Genomic DNA, 24664 nt, shown 5'->3' with positions numbered 1-24664 from the left:
TATATATATATATACATATATATATATATATATATATATATATATATATATATATATATATATATATATATTTAGTGCATTTTCAACATATTTTCTGCTAAATTCAGGACACTAAGTTCAGCAGAATAGTCTGCAGTGCTTACATGTGCAGTGTGAATCCTATAACTGTTTAATATGGGCACTGAAATGCGTACGCGCTACTACTTACGCATATGCTGTGAAACAAGTCTAAAGAAAACAATATTCGCATGATGTACTTTTCTACTATTAGTTTCTACATGTTGTTGCACAGAATGTCACTCTAGAGATCTTTGTAAAGCATCCAAACATCCATTCATTCATCCACCCATCTTGTAATCTTCATAGCTTGGCTAGCAGTCTTTCAGTTGAATTCACTAAAGCCCTATTCTGCAATGCAGCAATGCACTGTGGGATTGCAGCTGGTGTAGGAGCATCAGAACTCACCAGTAGCACAGGAGGAAGCAAGCAATGACCCAAGAGCCAGATGAGGGAAAATGAAGAAATGATAAAGAGAGGGAATTTGAAACATTGGAAGGAGAAATGGAAGAAGAACATGATCAGGATGAAGAAGCGGAAGAAACAGATCAGATGAGCACAAAAGAGTGAGAGTGAATGAGAGAAAAGAGAGCAGAATTAAGCAGCAAGGCATTGGGAAGAAGACTTTCTCAGTCCATGAATGTAGAGCAGAGATGAATGTAAACACAACGCATGAGAGAAACAGATGGAAACAAAACGGATCTCATCTCAACACATCAATACCACCACACAACCAAAATGTAACGTGTCTAGACTCAATATGCCACAATGGCACACGCACACAATCACTGAACATCAAACACGTCTCTGCTATGTAAAAGTGACATATACCCAGAAAAAATGTTTATAAAAAGGAAAAAAAAAAAAAAGATTAATTTGACTTCTCAGTTATGTTTTATTGGACAAAAGTGAGTATCATCTATATATTGGAGACTTGAGTATCTTGGCAAATCTAAGCAGAGATTGAGATCTCTTGATTACGAAGGTCATTTTTCAGAACAAAACTGGATAAGGAGATTAAGTCATAGTGACAGATATTTTCTTCCATAATGTTATGTACATCAGGCTGCAATGGATTATCTGGAAAAAAGTAGTTGGTCAGGGCCGTGGTTCTATTCATCGGTTGTTGATTGGATGTTGAGATGTGAGCGTGTGTCAGATGAACGTGATCTTGCAGGGGTGGCGCTTAAGCGGACTATATGATTGGACATCACCACAGAAAACACTGTCTAGTCATGACATTTTGATTAGTTCAAAACATTTTTTAATGAAACACACTAACAAAGTGTTAGAAATAAGATAATATCTATAACAATAAGATCTTTAACAATTTCTATTCCTTTCTGACTTAAAGCACAAGTCTCCATTTGTTCTCCATCTAATCTCACAGCTTTCAGAGACAAACTACTGAGATCTCATTTGTGATTTGTCTTTCCTAAGGGTATGCAACAGTGCTACAGTTTCCATGCTATGGACTATGATGGCTGTAACCATGACTGTTTTGAACACCAGACAAAAATTTGGCTGCACACTCTCAGAAAAAAGGTACCAAACCTTTCAAAAGGTACTAACATGTACCTTTGAGGTACCCAATTAGGAGTAAGTGTGGTACAAAGATGTACCTTTTGTTCTGAGAGTGCAATGAAAATGACATGAAGAAAAAATAAATAAGTCACGAGGGCTGCAGGTAATGTACCTGACATCAGATCTCCTCCGGCAGCTGCTGCGGCTGGTTTGGCCTCTCCAGCGCCCGCAGATTCTGATCCATCCACGCAGCATGAGGGTAAAAAAGTTTAAAATGAGCCAAAGCCATTACTCTGAGAAATAACCCCAGAGAGAGAGAGAGTGTTATCACACATAAATAAAAGCCAGAAATAAAAACAAACTCACACAAGAGCACACACATACACCTCATTAAAGCCTTTTGACCGGCCAGCTCAGGAAATCTCCTGGTCCATCAACCATCAGCTTTTAACAGAATCCACAGCAACCATCTGGTCAAGACATGCAAATCAAACCCCCAGCATGCACACTGGGTAGTTACCAACCCCCAAACAGGTCCAGATTTGCTCCGCTGTCTGGCCAGCTCATGGGGGCCGATAGAGCAGCGGCAGGAGGACGAAACGCATCTGGAGCACAGGAACGGGTTTAGTTGACACCTGAAGTCCTGCTTGTTTAACATTCATTATTTGAAGAGTAACTATGCAACTATGTAAACCAGGACCCGTAAACGCATTAGTTTTAGGTCAAAACCAGAGCCTGTTTACTTCATAGATGAAGACAGGTTTGTGAGATAAAGCCAAAGGGAAAAAGCGAAATTAGAAAGGTTTATAAGTGGGGATAATGTAACTAATGGCTCTTGGAGATGTTTCAAGAGAAACATAGATGAGAAGATTTGGAATGATTAAGAAATGAATTAGTTTGTTGGATGGACAGTTCCTTCGGCTGCCCCGGGAGAGAAGCATATTTGGCTCACCTTGAGCAGTCAAGAACAGGATAGAGGAAAAAAACAAAGCACAAGCGAGGCATGGAATGAGTGGATGGATTTACTGCAGCGTGTACCTGCTGAAAACAGGTCTAGACTGGGGTTTGGGTCTGTTTTGGGAACAGATGAGTCTGGCATGGGATCAAAAAAAACTAAAAACAAGACAACATTTATAGACATAAACATAAATAATTTTAATACACAACACAAACCAAACAAATGAAAATATAGAATACCAAAATACAAAAAAAAAAAAAAACTTAAAGATACCTTATAAAAGTTCCAGTACCATGGCCACATGGAAATGTGAATTCATGCTTTACACTGGAACAAATATCTTCCTTAAAGTGCAAAAGTTTTATTCAAATAGTTTTAACTGTTCCCTTTTAAGGGACAGTCCACCCAAAAATGAAAACTCTGTCATTAACTCAGCCTCATGTTGTTCCTGCATGCATTTCTGTCTCCTGCTGAACATAAAAAGTACGATATTCTGAAGAATGCTGATAAGCACACAGCTCCGGTTCCCACTGACTTCCATTTTTTCTGCATATTATGGAAGTCAATGGGTACCGAAACTTTGGTTGCCAACATTTTTCAGAGTATCTTTTACATTCCACAGAGTCATACAAGGAAAGTCACACAATTTAAAAAAAATATGAGGACGGGTAGTAAATCATGACATAATTGTCATTCTTGGGTGGACCTTCCATTAAAAGCACTTGCTGAAAAACAACAGGAAAAGGTGTCTTGCCAAATCTCTGGCCTAAGGAGGTTTACCAGCAAACAGGTGTATCGTTGGGGCTGGGGAAGCAGTGGGGGCTACAGTGCTGGTGGTTGTGGAGACAGACGCCTGGACAGTGTTGGGTGCCACTGAGCTAAAGAGAGAGTTACTGTCATCTACTGGCTGCATAGAGAACAGGTCCAACTGATGGGAGTTATCAGCAGTACCAGCCGCTGGAGTGAAGGGATCTACCGGGAGAAGAGGATGAGCATTTAAAAACATCTTCCAGGCTCTGAAAGACTTATATAAAGTTGTCCTGAGGATGAAATTTCAGAGAAGGAAGAATGAAAAAGAAAGTGGAAGTTGGAGAGGGTTTTGTTGCACATTTAACAAGTCGACATCTGCTTGTGGCTCCTGGAAGACAGAACTTCAATGTTCAAAGACTATCGCCCTAGCAACACAGATAGCAATCTCCATGGCAACAGCGATGCCAATCCAGAAAACTCAACACTGACCAGAGGAGGCTTCATTAGGAGCAGAGCCTGCATAAGAGGCTCTGTGAGGTTCTTCAGACCGGTAAATGAAACATTCAGAAGCAAGCACACGCACTCTCTCACCCGTCATGTGCGGACATTCTCACATACACATATATGCACGTGAACCGTTGTCACCCACCGGTTGGCGCGGTGCAGTCGGCAGCAGGGGTGGGCGTGGTTGCTGTGGCCCCACCTTCTGCAGCAGCCACTGTTTCAGCCGCAGGGGCCGCAAATACATCTGGAGTAGCGTGCATCAGGGTCAAAGGGTTGGTATATAATAGCCAAAGAAAAGGAGGAAAGGAAGAAGTGGAAATAGTAGATGGTGTAGAGAAAGAGAGAGAAACAATAGATTCAGTGTCATGCAGAGTTCGATTGAAAAGATGTTTTGCATTTAAAATATTTAAAACTAAAGCTGTATCCCAATTCATGGGCTACATCCTTCAGAGGGTGCATGCCAAGACTGAATGTGCCATAGCAGTGTGGCGAAGACTGTCCCATTTCGTAGGCTTCTATAAATGTGGCCTTGGAAATCCGCCCTTCATTTCCCAGGCCACAATATAGCACAGACTATCCCAAGATTCTTTTCATGCTGTTGATGACAGGATACTTTTTTAAAAGAGAGCTATACTTAAATAAGTATTGAGATTCAACTTGCTCGATTATCTAATGTCACAAATGTGACACTTTAAAGTGGTTCAAATGTGGAACTTACCAAGATGCGATTTTAAAGGCAGTTTACACTTTTATTATGTACATAAACAGACCAAGGTAAACATATTAGTGGTCCGTCTAAGGATGCAGCCCCTGAATTGGTACACAGCTTATGTCTTGCACACTTTTAATAATAATAGTAATAATAATATATGAAAAATACCCATTTTACTCTAGGAAAATAAAATAAAATGGGTCAAATTTCAATTTGACTTTAAACCTATTTGTAGTTGCTGAATTTAAAACTAATGAAAACCTGATTAATCTTACTGTGCAGTCTGCAAATGTACACATAAGAATAATCAAATTATACAAATTCATTCAGTGTATGTGAATGTACAATGAATGTCAAATGCAAACTGCAGAAGTGTAGCATGGAAGATAAAAAGTAGAAAAGGAAATGAGAAGCTCTAGATTTCTACTACGGACACAAATGGAGGAGCAATGGTGACTACAGACTTCACAAATGAAGCACAAACTGTGATTTCGATCTAATCTTTGATTTTCTTCCTCTGTTTCAGAATGTGGCACAGCCTTTTCCCCCAGAAAACTCTTCGTAAGGAAGAAACCTCACTACTGACCTCCGAGGAGATCTGCTGAGCCGGAGGAAGCACCGGCAGCGGAAGGAGGAGGAGCCAAAGAAACGGCTGCCTCAGCGGCTGTGGTGGTGGGCGTGGCTGAGGAGCTGGAGTCTACGGCAGGGGTTGGGTCAGGAAGGAGAGTCTCTGTAGTAAGGGAGCCTATTTCTGCATAGCCACGCCCCCAGCGGACCAATATAAACACACCGTAAATCAACAGATAACCAGGAAAGGAACCAAAGAAGAGGGTAAGAGCAAAAGAGAGAGAGAAAGAGATTCTACTGAGCAAAGACTGAGGGATTGACACAAAGATGTTAAATGGGCTTTAGGAGACTAGGTTTGTCATACTCTGTCATACTCTAATTTCAATTCTCCAGATGAGCTATAACAAACGTTTAAAATGCTTAATAAAGTGAATGAGACATTTAACACATCAAATTAGATGAAAACACTTATTTAACATAAAATGAAAGGTTAATAGCGCTTACCTGAGCCCAGCAGATCTGATGTGATAGCAGCCCATGACAGAGAAAGAAAAAGATATTTCAAATTAGGTCATTAAGAGTTTGTAATGAGGAATATAAAACAGATGCTTAAATTTAGGAAGTTTGTGAGTTAAAGGTCTGCTACTGAGGTCAGTTTTTCACATTACTTTGGGTTTGTGGCAAGTTTGGTTTTGTAATGGATCAATGTGAAATTAAATTAGATCTAATATACTTTTAGAAAACGGTGAATAATTTACTGGTGCATATGATTGCAAATGTAATAATAATTTTTACCTAATTGTAATACAGTTTTCTTTATGGCTGATGTCATTGAGACTACTTTCATTATTTAATCAGTCCAATAGATAAATCTAGTCAGTTTTTTCTTGCTGGATGACCCGTTTCACTTTAAAATATGTCACATTATGGAAGTGAAATCGGTTGTGAATGCTGTTTCATGTTCATAATATAAATGATTATTATAAATATTTTATGGTTTCATATTAAAGTAACCCAATTTAAGCATGCTGGCACATATACTTCAACATCTTTGAGTTAGACCGCAGCAAAGCCATGTATCGGAGTTTACTCAAAACATTTTTGTTTTTATAAATTAGCGTTTTTGGGTTTGTGTTTGGCCTCGATATTCACAGATTTGGGCCAATGCTATTTTAGTATTATTTATATATTACTCTAGTGTTTAGTAATATTTTAAATGTGTATTTATTTTCATTTTATTTAATTCAAATTTTATTTTAATTGAACTTGTAGTAATTTTTGACATTTTTATTAGTGTTTGTTTGTTAAAAATGTCTAAACAAATGTATTTATTTTTTTGGTTTCATTTCAGTTTTAGTTGTCAGTTAGTAATTTTAATATGTCAAGGCAATTTTATTCATTTACATTTAGTTTAAGTTTTCTGAATGTTTATTTAATTTTTTCAGCTTAATTAACTAAAACGTTTAATAGTTCTATCTTTTGATAACAATAACAACACTGGTTCGAGCTGCAAAGTGTGTAAGTGTTTGGATTGTACCTCCCCAAGATGTGGGAGCAGCTGATGCTCCTGTAGAAGGTCCAGAGGAAGACAAAGGGTCCAGATCCAGCAGAGAACTGCGGTGAGACAGACAAACACTTATGAAAGCTGCTCATTCAGATATTATCTGTTGTTCTGATTAGCATTTAATCAGACAGGAAGTGAAGTCTGGTTATTTGGGTCACTCACTCGGTGGCAGTTTCGGCGGCAGCAGGTGAGGCCTCAGCACGGGGCGGCTCTAAAGTGGGGACGGCAGCGGCTGATTTGGCGGGGGTGGAGGTTGGAGACACATTATTGGTGGGTGATCCCTAAAACATAACACAGAGCAACATATTGAGCACATGTGTGTGATATCTATAAAAAATAATACCATAAAAATTCCCGCTTACTTTTGTGGGTGACCTGAAGGACACAAGCAGAGACAATGAGATAGAAGTGAACAGATGATTTTATTTAAAAACAATATGACTAATGAAAATGTCTGAGATTACATAAAACATACTCACCCTTCCCTGAACAAACCATTGTGGGAGGAGGAAAAGAACATAAATTAGGATTAATATTTATAGGCTTTATATTTATTATTCAAAGAGACTTACAATATAATAACTGCAGAGACAAGCCGTGGCTATGTGCCTTTCTTAAGCAACATTTGATTTACAAGTGCAGAGTTACTTCCCCTCTGACATTTAAAGTGATTTAGAATGAGTTCAGGGATCTCGTACCCTTTCTTGCCCTCTAGACTGTTCATATGTGCCTCTAGAGACTCCAGAATACTGCTGGGAGCCTGAGGACAGCAGAATAAAACACACACACACACACACACACGCACGCATATGATGAGAAAAGGAAAGCAGTGTGAAGACCGTACAAAAATCATGGCATCAGGGCATTTTTGATTTTGATATCTCCACAGCAAATTCAAACAATAAAACACCACATCAAAACCCGGTGAAAATCTTTACCCAAAGCACTCCTCACAGCACCGCAAAATCAGCTCAAAGCACAAACTGTGGGACAGAACTGGACTTCAGTGCATTGCTTTTCTCAGCTTCTGAACAAAAGGCTAATTATGAACTCTCGGTCTTGGAGAGAAATTCAAGTAAAAAATGTCACTTGCATAGCATCACTTCATACAATACAGATTGCTTTAAAGCAGGAAAATAACAATGTTAATGTTGCAAAATTCTTTGATTTCAGCTATAAAGCAGCTCCACAGAAGACAACAGTATCTTATATGAGTTCTTATTATCGCTTTAAAGCTTCCAGTAACTGCATAATGTTAAAAACTAGTGTTTTGTGACTAGCCTAGTCAGGAAGGGCTTCTGTACAAGCAGGTAAAAGCAATACACTGAGATGCATATTGCATCCCACATCAGTCGCCATGGTTACCGGCTCCTCGTTGTGGCAGTCTTTAAAGGGACAGTCTTCATTGTCTGAATCTGCCAGGTCTGCAACTACACGGGGGTGCAAACACTGGGAATCCCCACGGGAAGGCGTTTTGATAATGACTCTTGGTTAGGATGGATGAAAAGCTCTTTGAAACTCACACCAGCTTTACTTAATTATTTTAAAAGGTTGATAGACTCTTCCCATGCTATAATGTTTTAGAAGCCATTGACATCAAGAAATATATACTTGACCTGATTCTAATATTAATTAAGAGCTAGTGACATACCAGCATGAAAGAACAAATGTTTGTTTCAAAAGGCTGACTTACATAAGAGATGTCAGGGATGTCATTCTTATCCACTCCTACTTGCTGCAACAGAAACACAATAAAAATACAGTGAATTGACATTCTATCCAAATATTTGACTTGAAAGCATCTCTGCTTCTGACCTTACCTCAGCAATTTTCATGAACTCAGCAATTTTGGTCACCCGGGTCAGAAATTTCTTATAAATGTCCAGAGAATCCTTGCACTCAGACTTCTTCATTTTGAAATATTTCTCTGTATAATTAAAAATAGACCCATTTTCAGGGGACAAAATAGATGTTTAAAATATATTAAAATATAACGATGTAATGTAGTTGAGATCGAAAATAAGTTATCACATACCTAATAAATTGATGATGCCGTCATTGTAGGAGGCGAAGAGTTTTATCAGATCCTTAAAGAGAAGCATGAATGCTGCATTTATGATGCCATTATTCAAGTCTTTAGGATGAACCTGAGAAAAAAGATGGTGGAAGGACAGAGAACAAGACAAAAGGGGGTATTTAAAACTGTAATGTGAACAATAAAATAGAGTTGGACCTTCTGTTCCTGACCAAATAATGATAAGCACATTAAAATAAATACAATCAAGTCAACAAACCGGTGAAAGAACAAAATCAGTGGTGAAACCACAATCATTAAGAATAAACCTAGACTGCTCAATCTCAGACGTTCAACTTCTGTCTCAGATGTTGTGGGAGACGTTACTCACGTCAAACTCCAGCAGTGTGTCCACTTGAGTCTGAAGGGCAGGCATGGCCTTCAAAAGCTTGTCAGGAGCCATAGTCCTCATCACTCCATCAGCTCTGTGTGCGCACACACACACACACACACTACATAAGACTGATTGCTTAGTTAGTTAGTTTGTGAATCCTGAGAAACCATCCTTTCATTCTCTCTGATTTAGAGATGACATTCCCTTTGTGTTCTGTAAGTGTAACAGCTCTGGGAGTACATTCTGAAGTGTTTCTAACCTTCAGGCAAACAACAACATGCTATTTAAAATGCACTCTGACATAATATTTAATTACTTGGAGTAACTAGTGTATAAATGTTGCCAATGTGTCCTTCTATTCCCAGAATCCATCGACCTACCCCTTCTTAACTCGAATGAAGTCGAAGGCCATCGCGCGGTAAGCATATGCCTTCTCATTTAAGTAGCGTGCATATCGTCTGATGAATGTAGACATGTCATAGCCTTGTAGACAGAAAAGGAAAAACAGCACTAAGCAGCCTTAAAATTAAAACCATTTACTTGTATAGACAGGCTAAACATGTTAATAATTAAAGGAATAGTTCATTAGATTTTTTTTAACACCCTCAGGCCATCCAAGATGTAGATGAGTTTGTTTCTTCATCATGACAGATTTGGAGAAATGTAATATTACATCACTTGCTCACCAATAAATCTGTAGTGAATGGGTGCCATTAGAATGAGAGCCCAAACAGCTGATAAAAACATCACAATAATCCACAAGTAATCCACACCACTCCAGTTTGTAGTTAAAAATATCTTGATAGATTTGTTTCTTACAAACACATAGCTTTTTGCTTTACAGGATGTTAACTGATGGACTGGAGTTGATTGTGGGCTTGAGTTCAGATTACTAGTGGATTATTATTATGTTTTATTAGCTGTTTGGACTTTCATTCTGACGGCACCCATTCACTGCAGAGGATCCATTGGTGATCCAGTGATGTAATGTTCAAATTCTCCATATCTGTTCCCATGAAGAAACAAACTCATTTACATCTTGGATAGCCTGAGGGTGAGTAAATACTGTACATTTTCATCAAATTTTCATTTTTGGGTGAACTATTTTAAATTAAATTTAATTAAGTTTATGTGTTTTCATCCATTTAACTCACACACAAATGTACAGAAACTCACCATGGGAGCCTGTTTTGTCAATAAAGTTGCTGAGATTGAACAGGGAAGTCCTTGAGGCCAAATACTGGATGAATCTCTGCAGGGATTTAAAAAGGACACAGTATTTTAGTATTCAGTATCTGTGAGTTTTAATATTAACAGTTTGACTTAAAGGAGAAGATTAATCAGCAAGTAGCGCCTCACCTCATTGCCGTAGATGCAGATGTGGTGGGTCGTGGTTAGAGCTTTGAACACGACCACCCAGCTGGCATTAGTGGATCTTTCGAATAGTGTGTCAGCCATCTGGGGGATGTTCACGTTTGTCTCATTGGTGGTTGAGATCAGATCTGCACACAAAAAAACACACATTTACCACTACTGCACTATGCACCGAAATGTAGATGAAGGACTTTGAGAGCTTTATGATTATTGAACCAGCAGACAGATTCTCTAGGGGAAAATTCATATCCACAATTGCATTATGGAAGCAAGAAACAGCCCCACGGAGATAAACAACTCACTGTGCATTTTTCTTGCACGTAACAATATACTGCATGCAATGGAATGCATGAGAAAAAAAATTTAAGAAATGTTCTAGTCAGAGAGATTGAGGTAATTCAATATTTTATTTTTGAACAAAATCAAAGGAAATCAAATGTGTGTCATGAAAATCTAGTTTTCCAGATTCAGTAGAAATTGTACGTTTAGAAACTTACTGTATATGGAGTGTGAATGTAATCACACTTGTCAGGTCTAAATAAAGTCCCTTCCAGAAATCAACTACACACAAGATACAACTGTAAAATTAACTTCTTTCAGACACAATATCAGTTTCCAATCAAATGGGACCAAAGAAGCAGAACCGAAAAATGGATAAACACATGAAAACATGTCCAGGCTACATTTGACTCATTTTACATTTTAAGACATAAGATTTTTTTTTTGAGCATAAAGCAATGAGGCCATTATTCTCAATGGTGATTATCATCAGATTCTCAATACTGTAATTAAATGATTTTAAAAACTGAAATCAGCATTGGGAAATTTGGTGGAAAATGTGTTTTATTATCATGAAAACAATGCACAAAAATCTTAATAGTCTTAAAACAGGATTCATTTTCTGTAATCAAAATATATATTGTTTTCTTTATTTTGATTTGGAGTGCAGCATGTCCCTGAAATCTTCTTGATGGGCTTCACAACTGAGCTTGTCTTAAATACCATATAACATTGTGCTTAGGGTGCCAATATGTTAGTCATGGCGACTAGAGAACACACTGCAGTGGAGTTAAGAAGCCAAGAATAGTTCAGATTAAAACACACACTGAGATGCAGTGTGTCAACACTAGTGCAATATGTTGCTATGTAATGTCATAATATAAAGAAGTATGGCACAGCAGTTTCTGTGAGCAGGTGCAGCTCACTGGGATTATGGAATTGCTCAAGACGATTACAGGCAGTGTAAATACAGACACATTGCAAACACACACACACACACATGCACTGTCATTTGCTAGTCCACATTAATGTGAGCACATGACTAAACGGCTGCTTGGGTCTCATTTCTACTGTATATGATGCAATCATGCAACATCATACTTATCAATCCTGCCAAATATAATACAGAAAATGCATTTTACTGTTAATACTTAATATTACAACAACACTGACAGAAAAGCCTAACAACCTGCAACAATTAAAATGTAAAATGCCCATTAATTAACATTTTGTGAAGTGAAAATCTGCATATTTGTAAGAAACAAATCCATCAAGGCATTTTAACTCTAAACCGTCGCTTCTGCCCAAAATATGAGTCCATCTATAATCTATAATCCATAACAACAATTCCTCCAGTGAAAACGTCCATCCCCTGTTGTCCTCTCACATCAAAACTCACATCTGTTTTTAACTGTTTTCATTTGTAAACTGTGCTTGATCTGTGCATACTTCTCTCCTGATTCATACAAGACAACCTGTTCACCGAAGAAAGCTATATTATGGATAGAGGACTTTTATTTTAGCCAAAAGCAATGTTTGGAGGTTAAAACACCTTAACGGTGGATTTATTTCTTACAAACAGCTTTTCACTTCATAAGATGTTAATTGATGGACTGGAGTGATGTGGATTCCTTGTGGATTATTATGATGTTTTTATCAGCTGTTTGGACTTTCATTCTGACGGCACCCATTCACTGCAGATGATCCCTTGGTGAGCAAGTGATATAATGCTAAATTTATCCAAATCTGTTCTGATAAAGAAATAAACTAATTTAAATCTTGGGTGAGTCCATTCTCAGCCAATTTAAATTTTTGGGTGAACTACCGTATTCCTTTAAATTCAGTCTTTTTCATTTAAAGCAAATGCAGCCTGTCTGTCTTAGAATGAAGACCCTCTTGTGCAAATTGATAGCATTTCATCACGATGTCACTCACTCCTCCCCCTTCACCAATAATCTACTTCAGTTTCCATGACAACCTCACCAACACCCCTCATGCCTTCCAACTCAACAAACAAATGATTGAAGTAGTAAGACAAAAACTCATCAAACACATTTCCTTGTCATAAACACCTGACACTACTGAAGAAAAATTAGTTTGTTTCTGTGTATTGAACAGTGCATCTTCCCACAGGTGCTTAAACTGTGCCAAGACCGAATTGATTTCAGAAGAGCCTAAAGTGGGCTGTTATATCAGGAAACATCTTAAGCATCATGTATGATTCCCTGATGAATGGATTGCTAATATTCACACACACAAGGCTTTTGATTCCTCTGCTTGCATAGCAGTGTGCTCACCTTTGGCTTTGTAAATAATACATGCATGCTTTGGCTGATCGATTTATAATTCAGAAGGCCTTCTCCTGCAGGACACAGAGCTCGAGGCCGACATGAAGATGCTTTGTAGCCTCTCTGTCCTGTCTAAATGCAGTTGATTTCCTTCTGTCTTCTCAGCTCGAGACAAGCCACCCACATAAAGACACTTCCTAGTATGTTCTGTGCTGTCAATTTGCCTTCATTCAGCTTCACACACTAAGAATCTCCTTATATAAAATGCACCCTAAAAAGGCAGGTTTTCCATTTACAGAATTGCAACTGGTAGCAAACAACCTCACTGAGTACAAACCATGCATAAAACAGAGCGCTGTGCTAATTGCACGGTAAACTCAGCTTCATCATTGTACGCATTGAGCTGTGGTGCTGAACTGGACAGCGCCAGGTCTTAGGAACGAGGGTGCGTGCAAAATGTCTCACTTACACTCCAGGTGCTTCTTCTTGGGCGCCATCACCTCGTGCGTGGTGGCTTTGCAAACGGCACGAGCCACATCGGATCCGGTGAGCTGGTACTGCGCCGCGGCGATGCGATCCGTCAGAGTCTGTCCCGACATTTTCTCCCGGTAGCGTCGACAACCACCTCAAGAATCAACTTCAGGGGGAAGGACAGCCGAAATGCATATGATATTCGCCGACAAAAAAAGAGGCGGAATCCAAGGTGGCTCTCTAGACCTGACAATGTCAATTCCTCGTTTCGGTTTCCAACCGGAGCGGATGAATTTGCGTATTTAAAAGCACAAAATATATATTCTCAATTGAATCCTTTAAAACAAATTCCCTCGTAGGCGTCTAGCATGGGTTGGTTTCAGCACCCTGGATAATGCCTATATTGCGTAACGCCCTACGACGAGCTGATTCCTGGCTCTCGCGGGAAATAAATAATCAAATTAATACGTTAAACCGTCACCTTTGATTATCATATGTATTAAAAACCCCATCTAACCGAAATGACAGAGCGTTTTGCGATTAATGAGTTCTTTTTGCGAAGTAATTAATTAAATAAACACATAAAAAAACGAGTTGTAGGAGCGCTCCGTTGATAAATCCTCTACTATAAAGCTGTTCGGGATTCCGGAGCCTCGGGAATATTCGGTCGCAGCCCGTGTGTCCTTCGCGTCCGGTCGGATGATGATGATGATGATGGTGATGGTGATGATGATGATGACGTGTCTCTTTCCAGCCGTCTCAAGGGCGGGAGTTTGAAGACAAGTATGTTTCCACGTTTCAGAGCTATAGCGTGTAGATCTTGGCTATTTTAGTTGCTTTAATCAGCAAGTAGCGCCTCACCTCATTGCCGTAGATGCAGATGTGGTGGGTCGTGGTTAGAGCTTTGAACACGACCACCCAGCTGGCATTAGTGGATCTTTCGAATAGTGTGTCAGCCATCTGGGGGATGTTCACGTTTGTCTCATTGGTGGTTGAGATCAGATCTGCACACAAAAAAACACACATTTACCACTACTGCACTATGCACCGAAATGTAGATGAAGGACTTTGAGAGCTTTATGATTATTGAACCAGCAGACAGATTCTCTAGGGGAAAATTCATATCCACAATTGCATTATGGAAGCAAGAAACAGCCCCACGGAGATAAACAACTCACTGTGCATTTTTCTTGCACGTAACAATATACTGCATGCAATGGAATGCATGAGAAAAAAAATTTAAGAAATGTTCTAGTCAGAGAGATTGAGGTAATTCAATATTTTATTTTTGAACAAAATCAAAGGAAATCAAATGTGTGTCATGAAAATCTAGTTTTCCAGATTCAGTAGAAATTGTACGTTTAGAAACTTACTGTATATGGAGTGTGAATGTAATCACACTTGTCAGGTCTAAATAAAGTCCCTTCCAGAAATCAACTACACACAAGATACAACTGTAAAATTAACTTCTTTCAGACACAATATCAGTTTCCAATCAAATGGGACCAAAGAAGCAGAACCGAAAAATGGATAAACACATGAAAACATGTCCAGGCTACATTTGACTCATTTTACATTTTAAGACATAAGATTTTTTTTTTGAGCATAAAGCAATGAGGCCATTATTCTCAATGGTGATTATCATCAGATTCTCAATACTGTAATTAAATGATTTTAAAAACTGAAATCAGCATTGGGAAATTTGGTGGAAAATGTGTTTTATTATCATGAAAACAATGCACAAAAATCTTAATAGTCTTAAAACAGGATTCATTTTCTGTAATCAAAATATATATTGTTTTCTTTATTTTGATTTGGAGTGCAGCATGTCCCTGAAATCTTCTTGATGGGCTTCACAACTGAGCTTGTCTTAAATACCATATAACATTGTGCTTAGGGTGCCAATATGTTAGTCATGGCGACTAGAGAACACACTGCAGTGGAGTTAAGAAGCCAAGAATAGTTCAGATTAAAACACACACTGAGATGCAGTGTGTCAACACTAGTGCAATATGTTGCTATGTAATGTCATAATATAAAGAAGTATGGCACAGCAGTTTCTGTGAGCAGGTGCAGCTCACTGGGATTATGGAATTGCTCAAGACGATTACAGGCAGTGTAAATACAGACACATTGCAAACACACACACACACACATGCACTGTCATTTGCTAGTCCACATTAATGTGAGCACATGACTAAACGGCTGCTTGGGTCTCATTTCTACTGTATATGATGCAATCATGCAACATCATACTTATCAATCCTGCCAAATATAATACAGAAAATGCATTTTACTGTTAATACTTAATATTACAACAACACTGACAGAAAAGCCTAACAACCTGCAACAATTAAAATGTAAAATGCCCATTAATTAACATTTTGTGAAGTGAAAATCTGCATATTTGTAAGAAACAAATCCATCAAGGCATTTTAACTCTAAACCGTCGCTTCTGCCCAAAATATGAGTCCATCTATAATCTATAATCCATAACAACAATTCCTCCAGTGAAAACGTCCATCCCCTGTTGTCCTCTCACATCAAAACTCACATCTGTTTTTAACTGTTTTCATTTGTAAACTGTGCTTGATCTGTGCATACTTCTCTCCTGATTCATACAAGACAACCTGTTCACCGAAGAAAGCTATATTATGGATAGAGGACTTTTATTTTAGCCAAAAGCAATGTTTGGAGGTTAAAACACCTTAACGGTGGATTTATTTCTTACAAACAGCTTTTCACTTCATAAGATGTTAATTGATGGACTGGAGTGATGTGGATTCCTTGTGGATTATTATGATGTTTTTATCAGCTGTTTGGACTTTCATTCTGACGGCACCCATTCACTGCAGATGATCCCTTGGTGAGCAAGTGATATAATGCTAAATTTATCCAAATCTGTTCTGATAAAGAAATAAACTAATTTAAATCTTGGGTGAGTCCATTCTCAGCCAATTTAAATTTTTGGGTGAACTACCGTATTCCTTTAAATTCAGTCTTTTTCATTTAAAGCAAATGCAGCCTGTCTGTCTTAGAATGAAGACCCTCTTGTGCAAATTGATAGCATTTCATCACGATGTCACTCACTCCTCCCCCTTCACCAATAATCTACTTCAGTTTCCATGACAACCTCACCAACACCCCTCATGCCTTCCAACTCAACAAACAAATGATTGAAGTAGTAAGACAAAAACTCATCAAACACATTTCCTTGTCATAAACACCTGACACTACTGAAGAAAAATTAGTTTGTTTCTGTGTATTGAACAGTGCATCTTCCCACAGGTGCTTAAACTGTGCCAAGACCGAATTGATTTCAGAAGAGCCTAAAGTGGGCTGTTATATCAGGAAACATCTTAAGCATCATGTATGATTCCCTGATGAATGGATTGCTAATATTCACACACACAAGGCTTTTGATTCCTCTGCTTGCATAGCAGTGTGCTCACCTTTGGCTTTGTAAATAATACATGCATGCTTTGGCTGATCGATTTATAATTCAGAAGGCCTTCTCCTGCAGGACACAGAGCTCGAGGCCGACATGAAGATGCTTTGTAGCCTCTCTGTCCTGTCTAAATGCAGTTGATTTCCTTCTGTCTTCTCAGCTCGAGACAAGCCACCCACATAAAGACACTTCCTAGTATGTTCTGTGCTGTCAATTTGCCTTCATTCAGCTTCACACACTAAGAATCTCCTTATATAAAATGCACCCTAAAAAGGCAGGTTTTCCATTTACAGAATTGCAACTGGTAGCAAACAACCTCACTGAGTACAAACCATGCATAAAACAGAGCGCTGTGCTAATTGCACGGTAAACTCAGCTTCATCATTGTACGCATTGAGCTGTGGTGCTGAACTGGACAGCGCCAGGTCTTAGGAACGAGGGTGCGTGCAAAATGTCTCACTTACACTCCAGGTGCTTCTTCTTGGGCGCCATCACCTCGTGCGTGGTGGCTTTGCAAACGGCACGAGCCACATCGGATCCGGTGAGCTGGTACTGCGCCGCGGCGATGCGATCCGTCAGAGTCTGTCCCGACATTTTCTCCCGGTAGCGTCGACAACCACCTCAAGAATCAACTTCAGGGGGAAGGACAGCCGAAATGCATATGATATTCGCCGACAAAAAAAGAGGCGGAATCCAAGGTGGCTCTCTAGACCTGACAATGTCAATTCCTCGTTTCGGTTTCCAACCGGAGCGGATGAATTTGCGTATTTAAAAGCACAAAATATATATTCTCAATTGAATCCTTTAAAACAAATTCCCTCGTAGGCGTCTAGCATGGGTTGGTTTCAGCACCCTGGATAATGCCTATATTGCGTAACGCCCTACGACGAGCTGATTCCTGGCTCTCGCGGGAAATAAATAATCAAATTAATACGTTAAACCGTCACCTTTGATTATCATATGTATTAAAAACCCCATCTAACCGAAATGACAGAGCGTTTTGCGATTAATGAGTTCTTTTTGCGAAGTAATTAATTAAATAAACATAAAAAAACGAGTTGTAGGAGCGCTCCGTTGATAAATCCTCTACTATAAAGCTGTTCGGGATTCCGGAGCCTCGGGAATATTCGGTCGCAGCCCGTGTGTCCTTCGCGTCCGGTCGGATGATGATGATGATGATGGTGATGGTGGTGGTGACGTGTCTCTTTCCAGCCGTCTCAAGGGCGGGAGTTTGAAGACAAGTATGTTTCCACGTTTCAGAGCTATAGCGTGTAGATCTTGGCTATTTTAGTTGCTTCTTTTTCTGGTAATGCAGGTTACGGTCCTGCCTCGTCGGTGGTCGTGGACCTGGTCAGGTGACGCATACCGGGCTCTTAAAGGGAAGCGGCCTCACGCTGGCACGCGCCTTTAAGGGGCCTGTGCGCGTTCACGGTTCATCAGTCTGCAGAGGTAGATTTTCTGTCACGAGCTTTCAGTGATATTGGGTGAATAGACGGCAGTCAAATGATCGTGTAATGTGTAGATGATCTTTAAGTTTGTCTCAGAATTGTATTACATTTTTGGACTTTTGTTGCTTTTTATGTGCTCTGTGAATAGGCTACGTACAAGCTAGGCTATATTTATCCTTGCGGTTATGGATGCGTATGTGCAATAGCATGATCCATTGCATGTCAAACTACTCTAAACATCAATAGACTGAAAGTGAAAACAGCAGCTTCATCATTCGACCACTAGGTGGGGGCAATTCAAAACTATTGATTTCTTTTGCTTAAGATTTTTTTTAACTTTTAATCTGCCACAACAAACAGTTTAGCCCTTATAAAGTTTGTCTTGTATACCTATTTACCAGCGTAACCATGTTTGTAAATTCTACCAGTGAATGCACTAATCTTTACCTTCTTCAGATTGTTCAGATATTTTTCTCTCACTATCATTCATATGTCTGCATCATGTGTCAGACGGCCAAGAGGAAAGGCATCATGCATTGTGGAGTTAATGCAGGTGAGGAGGCGGTCCCTATGATTATAAACAGAGTCTGCAGGCACAGCTGAAACATCACGCACTGTCTGTCAAATGCAGAACTTTGTGACTTGTAATACATGCTTTTAATGATGTGATATTATGTCAGTTAAGGAAATCCTTACATCAAAAGCCCAATTTAACTGGTACAACACAAGATTTACAGCATTTGATATAAATGTTATGGTCTTCTTCTAGATTTAAGATATAAAACATTTATGACAGTGTCCGCATGCTGTTCAAGACAATTCCAGATCATGAATGAATGTGATCATGATCATGAACGATCACTTTAAACGGTGAAGTTATAGTCATGACCCTACATGACAAATACGTTTTCTATTTTTGCCATTTCAGTACTGAAAAGTGGCATTCACTTTTCATCTGATCAACCCGTTTCCTCACTTTCTGCTGACACGGTTGCTTCAGAGGGTTGGCTGGGGTCGTGTGTCTCTTTACTCCTGTCCTTCAGTTCCTGAAATATTCTACTACAGTGCTTGATTGTTTGCTTTAGCTCCTGCAAGTCTCTTTGTACTCCCTCCAGGATGTCAAGCTTGGACAGTTTCCTGTCAATTGAGGCCAGATGTCCCTGATCGTTCTCAGTGATGCCTGAACCTTCAGAGTTGATTGGAGTCATGCTGCTGCATTTAGGCTCATTCATAGCCTCCTGCCACACCATCTCAAAATAAGAATCTATAAATGCCTCCAGCTCCTCAATGTTACTGTCACCCCATTGGTCAATTAGTTTCTGCAGGTTCTTTGATTGGATAAAATCCTTTAAGGCACTTTCTTTTGCAGTTTGAGATGTGTAAGGTGTATTCCTGTGGTAATATGGAAGGGATGGCCCCCAAAACCTTTCCCCCTGTGATTCGTTCCTGAATAATCGTTGCACATTCATTGGCTGTTCAGTTGTTGAAACATGGAATGCAGGCCCATCTGTCCTACTCACACCTATCCATGGTTCATTTGGGTGAAACCATTCGGAGGTGTTGAGCACCACTACTAGTCTTTGATGAATGTTTCTGGGTAATGAGGTCCTATTTGATAATCGGATACTCCTGCAGGCCACTGCTTGATTTTCAGTTGGTGAAAGGCTGGAGTCTGTGGTGGTCATTTTTGGATCACTGAATGTAGATGGGAGCAAATGTTCAGAGATCTCAATCATTTGATGCTCTCCTCGAATGTCAGTATCAACTGTTACGAAAAGAGTAATAGACACTTTAAACATCCAGTACCAGAATCAAGCAAAAATATAAACCTTTGCGCCTAATCAAGCAGTGTTGGGGGTAACGCATTACAAGTAAGGCAAGTTAGGTAATCAGATTACTTTCTTCCAAATAACTAGTAAAGTAATGCATTACTTTTTAATTTACAAGAAAGTCTTCTGAAAGCTGCACCCTCTTCTGTACAGACATGAATTTACATTTCCTTCAGAAGCTTGAGGGAAAAATGACAAGAGTGTAACTCAAAATTGCAAGATATAAACTTGGAATTGTGAGGGGGAAAAAGTCAGAATTGTGAGATATAGATTCGCAATTGCGAGTCATAAAGTCAGAATTGTGATAAATAAACTCGCAATTGTGACAAACAAAGTCTCAATTGTGAGATATAAACTTCTACTTGTGAGTTAAAATAGTGTGAACTGAGAGATTAAAAACTCAAAATTGTGAGATAATAAAGTACAAATTTTGAGATATAAACTGCATGGTGGAAACAAGCTTCCATAATAAAATGAGGAGAACTAATGGTAAAAATATAACAACTCACCATGATGGATGTCTGTAGAGATTCTAAGAGGTGTCTTTTGCATTTCCCCAATCTGTACCTTCCCACCAAACTTGAATTCGTCATTTACCAAAGGTCGTTGAATATTCCCTCGATTTTTTGCATTATTTAATATTTGTTCCAACACCATCTCCTCTATCTTCTGCATCAGTTCTGTGACCTGAGTGCCATTGTCTTTGATCTTATTGTTGAAAACCTGATATCTATTTCCACATTTTTCCACCAGCATCTGAAGTGCATCTCCTTCACTTTCAATATACTGCTCCACAGTGACATCACCGAGCCAGTCTCCATGTGTGAACAACACAACAGTGCTGCTCCACGCTTTCCCTCCCAGAGCACATAGATGGTCCTCTGCTGCTTTCAGTTTCCTTAGCGTAAATGATGAACTGGCATTGACAACCAGCAGGAGGATGCAGATCCTACTAGCTGAACCAGAAACCCAGTCATGGAGAAGTTGCCTTCTGAACTCTGCAATATATGGACACTCAGTTGTCCAGCCTGGTGTGTCCATGACCTCAACTTTTGTCTCATTGAGGATAACAGTACTTCTCATGAGGTTTTGGTTGTCAGCCTCTTGTCCATCATTACCCAAAATGCAATTTGCAGAAGATGTCTTACCAGAGTGTTTACCGCCCAGGAGAAATACTCTTACAACTGAGGGCAACTGTACTTTATCTGTAAAGAGAAAGAAAAAACGCTTACAGGAATAGTTCGTGAAAATTCTGTCATCATTTACTCACCCACATCTCGTTCCAAACTAGTAAGATTTTGGTTTATCTTCGAAATATATTTTGTATGAAATTGGAGTGGTTTCTGTCCCGCTATTGAAAGTCCATGTGACTAAAACTAAAAAAGTGTCATGAGCCTAATCCAGTGGTGCCCAACCCTGTTCCTGGAGATCTACCTACCTGCAGAGTTCAGTTCCAACCCTGCTTCAGCACACCTGCCTGTAATCATCAAGTGCTCCTGAAGATCTTAATTAGCTGGTTAAGCTGTGTTTGATCAGAGTTGGAGCTGAACTTTGCAGGAAGGTAGATCTCCAGGAACATGGTTGGGCACTGGCCTAGTCCATACGAATTGAGCAATTGAATCCAATTAATTTAAGTCCAAGATATGAACACTATAATGAACCAATTTAATTTAGACTTTATTTAATCCCATGGATTCGTTTTACAATGCCTTTATGATCTTTTTGGATCTTCAAAATTTTGGTTGCATAGACTTTTAGTGAAAGGACAGAAACCTCCCAGGTTTCATTAAAAATATCTTAATTTGTTTCAAAGATGAATGAAAGTCTTAAGGTTTGAAATGAGATGAGGGTTGATTCAGAATCAAAGTTAATTCAGAATCAAATTTTGTATCACAGTATAATTAATTAGATGATGCTGGAAGGTTTGTGACTTACTTTTAAAAGCTCTCAAGCTTTGTTTTCGTCTCAGCACATTTTCACGCCGGATCTTCGCACTGTCTTCCTCTGCTTGCTGTTTTCTCTTCATCTCTTTAAAAAGACTCTCATCTGTTTCCAAGTGGCTTCCTGCTGTCATCTCCTCTATTTTCTCAAGTAGCTCTGTGATCTGGAACTTATTCCCAAGGCTCTTGTTGTTTAGCACATGGTAGCGGTTTCCGCATCTCTCCACGAGCCATTGGAGGGTCTTACATTCGCTTTCAATGTACTGCTCTATGGTTGTATCTCCAAGCCAGTCCCCAAAGGTGAATAGCACTATAGAGTGATTCCAAACGTCCTTACTAATGAGCTCTATGTGCTCCTCAAGGGCTCTCCTGTAGATCTCTGTGAATGACCTGTCCACCCGTACCACCAAAAGGAAAGCGTGAGGACCAGGTGGACACCAGTACACACTCTTGACTATTTCCTCTTTGTCAAAAGCTGAAGAATCCTGGGTAAAGTAGTTCATCCACCAGCCAGGTGTGTCTACAACTGTTACCTGTCGTCCTGCCACTGTGAAAGTTTCGTTCATGCATTGTGTGGTCCGCTTGTTTGCTGTAAAGCTTAGGTCACTTCCTGCGGCTAGAATGCTGTTTCCTGTTGAGCTCTTCCCTGAGCCCTTTGCTCCAAGCAAGATGAGTCTTATATTTTGTTGATGAGATGAGTGCACTGAGGGGAGGAAGAAATAGAATGGTTGAGTTTTACAATAAAATGCATACAATAAAATATTACACTTTTGAAAATAAAGGTTCCAAAAGAGGGTGTTTACAGTTTTTGGTTCTCCAAAGAACCTTTAGCTGAACACTTCTTAAAAGAACCGTTTTTTTCTTAAGAACATTTAAAAAAACTAAAGAACCTTTTTTCACTATAAAGAACCTATTGTGGAACGGAAAGGTTCTATGGAGGTTAAAGGTTCTTCCATAATTGCCAGTAAAGAACAGTTGGTTTTTAAGAGTGTAATACTTTATTTTAAAACTCACCCTTCAGAGATCTCTGTTTCTGTATATTCATCAGTCTTTGATGAGCCTTAAGCTCCACTTCCCTCTTTCTGTCCTCTATCTCCTGTAAAGTCTTTACATCCATTTCAAAATGGCATCTTTCATTTTCTGCCAACATTTTGTCAATTTTCCCCATCAGTTCCATTACTTGGGTGGCATTGCATGTTTCCGGGGTATCAAAAACATGAAACCTGCCACTACACTTTTCCAGGAGCCACTGGAGGGGTTTACCTGATGCCTGAACATGATCCTCAAATGATTTATTTCCTGCATTTTTGCCCTTTGTGAACAGCACCATAGTGTGACTCCAAACTGCCCCAACGAGGAGCTCAAGATGCTCTTCTATGGCTCTCCTCCTCTTCTCTATGAACACAGAGTCTGTTTTCACCACAAGGAGAAAGATGTGAGGCCCTGGGTGACATATGGAGATGCTGTGTCTGATTTCCCTCCTGACCAGCTCTGGTGTGTCTTGTGCTGAGAAGTCACACCACCAACCTGGCGTATCCACCACTATCACACTTCTCCCTTGTACCTCAGCTTTTCTTTTCAGGCATGTGGTCCTTTCATGGAGGACGAACTCCTCTTGGTTTAAGATAGCATTTCCCACTAAGTTCTTTCCAGAATTTCGACCTCCAAGAAGGATGATCCGCAACTCGAACAGATGCTTCACATTCCCTTGATTAAAAGACAAGTGTGATACTGTATATTTTTAATAATATTTCAGATCAGAAGACATCAGAAGACTAGTAATGGCATCTTCCAAAATACATATGCAGTGTTTCTCTTTTCCTCAAGCAGTAGCAGATTAATAATTCAATAAAAGGACAATACTGTGAGACATAGTTAAAATATAACCTAAAATTACACATCTATATGTGCAAAGATTATACAGACCCAAATATGGCCTACAGCTGTAACTCACACTTCTGAATCACTGCTAAAAAAAAAGTTACACAAGGCACTTTAGTGTGAGAAAATGTAGCCTAAGGAATAAAAGAAAAGTCAGTAAAGTTTAAATCTCCCTCCTAGAACCATTAATTATATGAACATTAGGTTAATTCGGGATAATACATTTTTTTTCCAGTCATCTCAATGACAAAATGTGTCCCAGTTTACCTGAATTCACCCTAGCTTTTGTCTTTGGACATCCATCAAAAATAAATAAAAGGAAATTAAATAATATACCTTTTCCAAACGCTGTAATGTTTAATTTTTCAACAAACTCATCCTTATTACCTCTCTCTCTTTCCCTCAACAACAACAACCATTAATTATAGTTAACACTATAGCTTTTATCTTTAAGGATATGCGTCAGAATAAATATAACGAAATAAAATAACTTACTTTGATTCTGCGAAGTTCCTTTTAAGGCCATAATGGGTCATGAAGGTTTATTTTATGCATAGGAGCATTATTTTGGTTATGTTTCCAGTGGAAATAGACAAGACTGAGTGAATCATCGCTAGGTGTGTTTTAGAATGTGTAATGTCAGCCTATTCCATGGGTCCAAA

At 39.1% G+C, this 24664-nt stretch overlaps 3 protein-coding genes across 7 annotated transcripts in view; all 3 read right to left on the bottom strand.

The window, feature by feature from the left end:
- Positions 1-18282, bottom strand: part of LOC107583964 (clathrin coat assembly protein AP180-like) — a 21745-nt gene extending 3463 nt beyond the window's left edge. For 2 of the 5 annotated variants that reach the window (XM_016270344.1, XM_016270347.1), the window contains exons 1-17: positions 13455-14258; positions 10404-10546; positions 10221-10296; positions 9425-9527; positions 9042-9135; positions 8672-8783; positions 8457-8563; positions 8330-8371; positions 7335-7396; positions 7116-7121; positions 6999-7011; positions 6799-6917; positions 6610-6686; positions 5577-5591; positions 5092-5256; positions 3939-4037; positions 1754-1816 (exon numbers count right to left, since the gene is read on the bottom strand). In XM_016270344.1, the coding sequence (XP_016125830.1) occupies positions 1754-1816; positions 3939-4037; positions 5092-5256; positions 5577-5591; positions 6610-6686; positions 6799-6917; positions 6999-7011; positions 7116-7121; positions 7335-7396; positions 8330-8371; positions 8457-8563; positions 8672-8783; positions 9042-9135; positions 9425-9527; positions 10221-10296; positions 10404-10546; positions 13455-13584 (1426 nt within the window). In that variant the 5' untranslated portion in view covers positions 13585-14258. Of the gene's footprint in view, positions 1-1753; positions 1817-3938; positions 4038-5091; positions 5257-5576; positions 5592-6609; positions 6687-6798; positions 6918-6998; positions 7012-7115; positions 7122-7334; positions 7397-8329; positions 8372-8456; positions 8564-8671; positions 8784-9041; positions 9136-9424; positions 9528-10220; positions 10297-10403; positions 10547-13454; positions 14259-14317; positions 14461-17368 lie in introns of those variants that run through there. The other 3 variants (XM_016270345.1, XM_016270346.1, XM_016270349.1) reach the window with 3 other exon arrangements.
- On the bottom strand, positions 1826-3930 carry LOC107583997 (clathrin coat assembly protein AP180). Its single transcript, XM_016270394.1, has 3 exons — positions 3320-3930; positions 2620-2694; positions 1826-2186 (listed from the first exon to the last, which is right to left on the bottom strand). Exons 1-3 carry the CDS (start codon positions 3543-3545, stop codon positions 2098-2100), a joined length of 390 nt encoding a protein of 129 aa, XP_016125880.1. The 5' UTR covers positions 3546-3930; the 3' UTR covers positions 1826-2097.
- An 860-nt stretch (positions 18283-19142) lies between the features above and the next one.
- On the bottom strand, positions 19143-24528 carry LOC107584035 (GTPase IMAP family member 8). The gene is made up of 5 exons (XM_016270440.1): positions 24498-24528; positions 23136-23828; positions 22117-22824; positions 20691-21386; positions 19143-20117 (listed from the first exon to the last, which is right to left on the bottom strand). The coding sequence occupies exons 1-5, from the start codon at positions 24526-24528 to the stop codon at positions 19312-19314; spliced, it is 2934 nt and encodes a 977-aa protein (XP_016125926.1). The 3' UTR covers positions 19143-19311.
- Between the last annotated feature and the right edge of the window lie 136 nt (positions 24529-24664).

The sequence above is a fragment of the Sinocyclocheilus grahami genome, unplaced genomic scaffold (genome assembly GCF_001515645.1).
Source record: "Sinocyclocheilus grahami isolate Dianchi unplaced genomic scaffold, SAMN03320097.WGS_v1.1 scaffold56.1, whole genome shotgun sequence".
Classification (NCBI taxonomy): domain Eukaryota; kingdom Metazoa; phylum Chordata; class Actinopteri; order Cypriniformes; family Cyprinidae; genus Sinocyclocheilus; species Sinocyclocheilus grahami.
Note: the sequence above shows the minus strand (reverse complement) of the source record. Positions and strands in the feature narration are given on the sequence as shown.

Bases quoted from the DNA above. Each gene is read 5' to 3' on its own strand.
- LOC107583997 (XM_016270394.1), bottom strand. From the start codon at position 3,545: ATGTTTTTAAATGCTCATCCTCTTCTCCCGGTAGATCCCTTCACTCCA. The intron at 2,695-3,319 runs GTAAACCTCCTT...TCTTGTTTTTAG, and splicing joins AACGATACACCTGTTTGCTG to TTTTTTTTGATCCCATGCCA. The intron at 2,187-2,619 runs GTACACGCTGCA...CCTGTGCTCCAG, and splicing joins TCTAGACCTGTTTTCAGCAG to ATGCGTTTCGTCCTCCTGCC.
- LOC107584035 (XM_016270440.1), bottom strand. From the start codon at position 24,528: ATGGCCTTAAAAGGAACTTCGCAGAATCAAA. The intron at 23,829-24,497 runs GTAAGTTATTTT...CTTTTAATCAAG, and splicing joins AGGAACTTCGCAGAATCAAA to GGAATGTGAAGCATCTGTTC. The intron at 21,387-22,116 runs GTAAGTCACAAA...TTCTCTTTACAG, and splicing joins AAGCTTGAGAGCTTTTAAAA to ATAAAGTACAGTTGCCCTCA.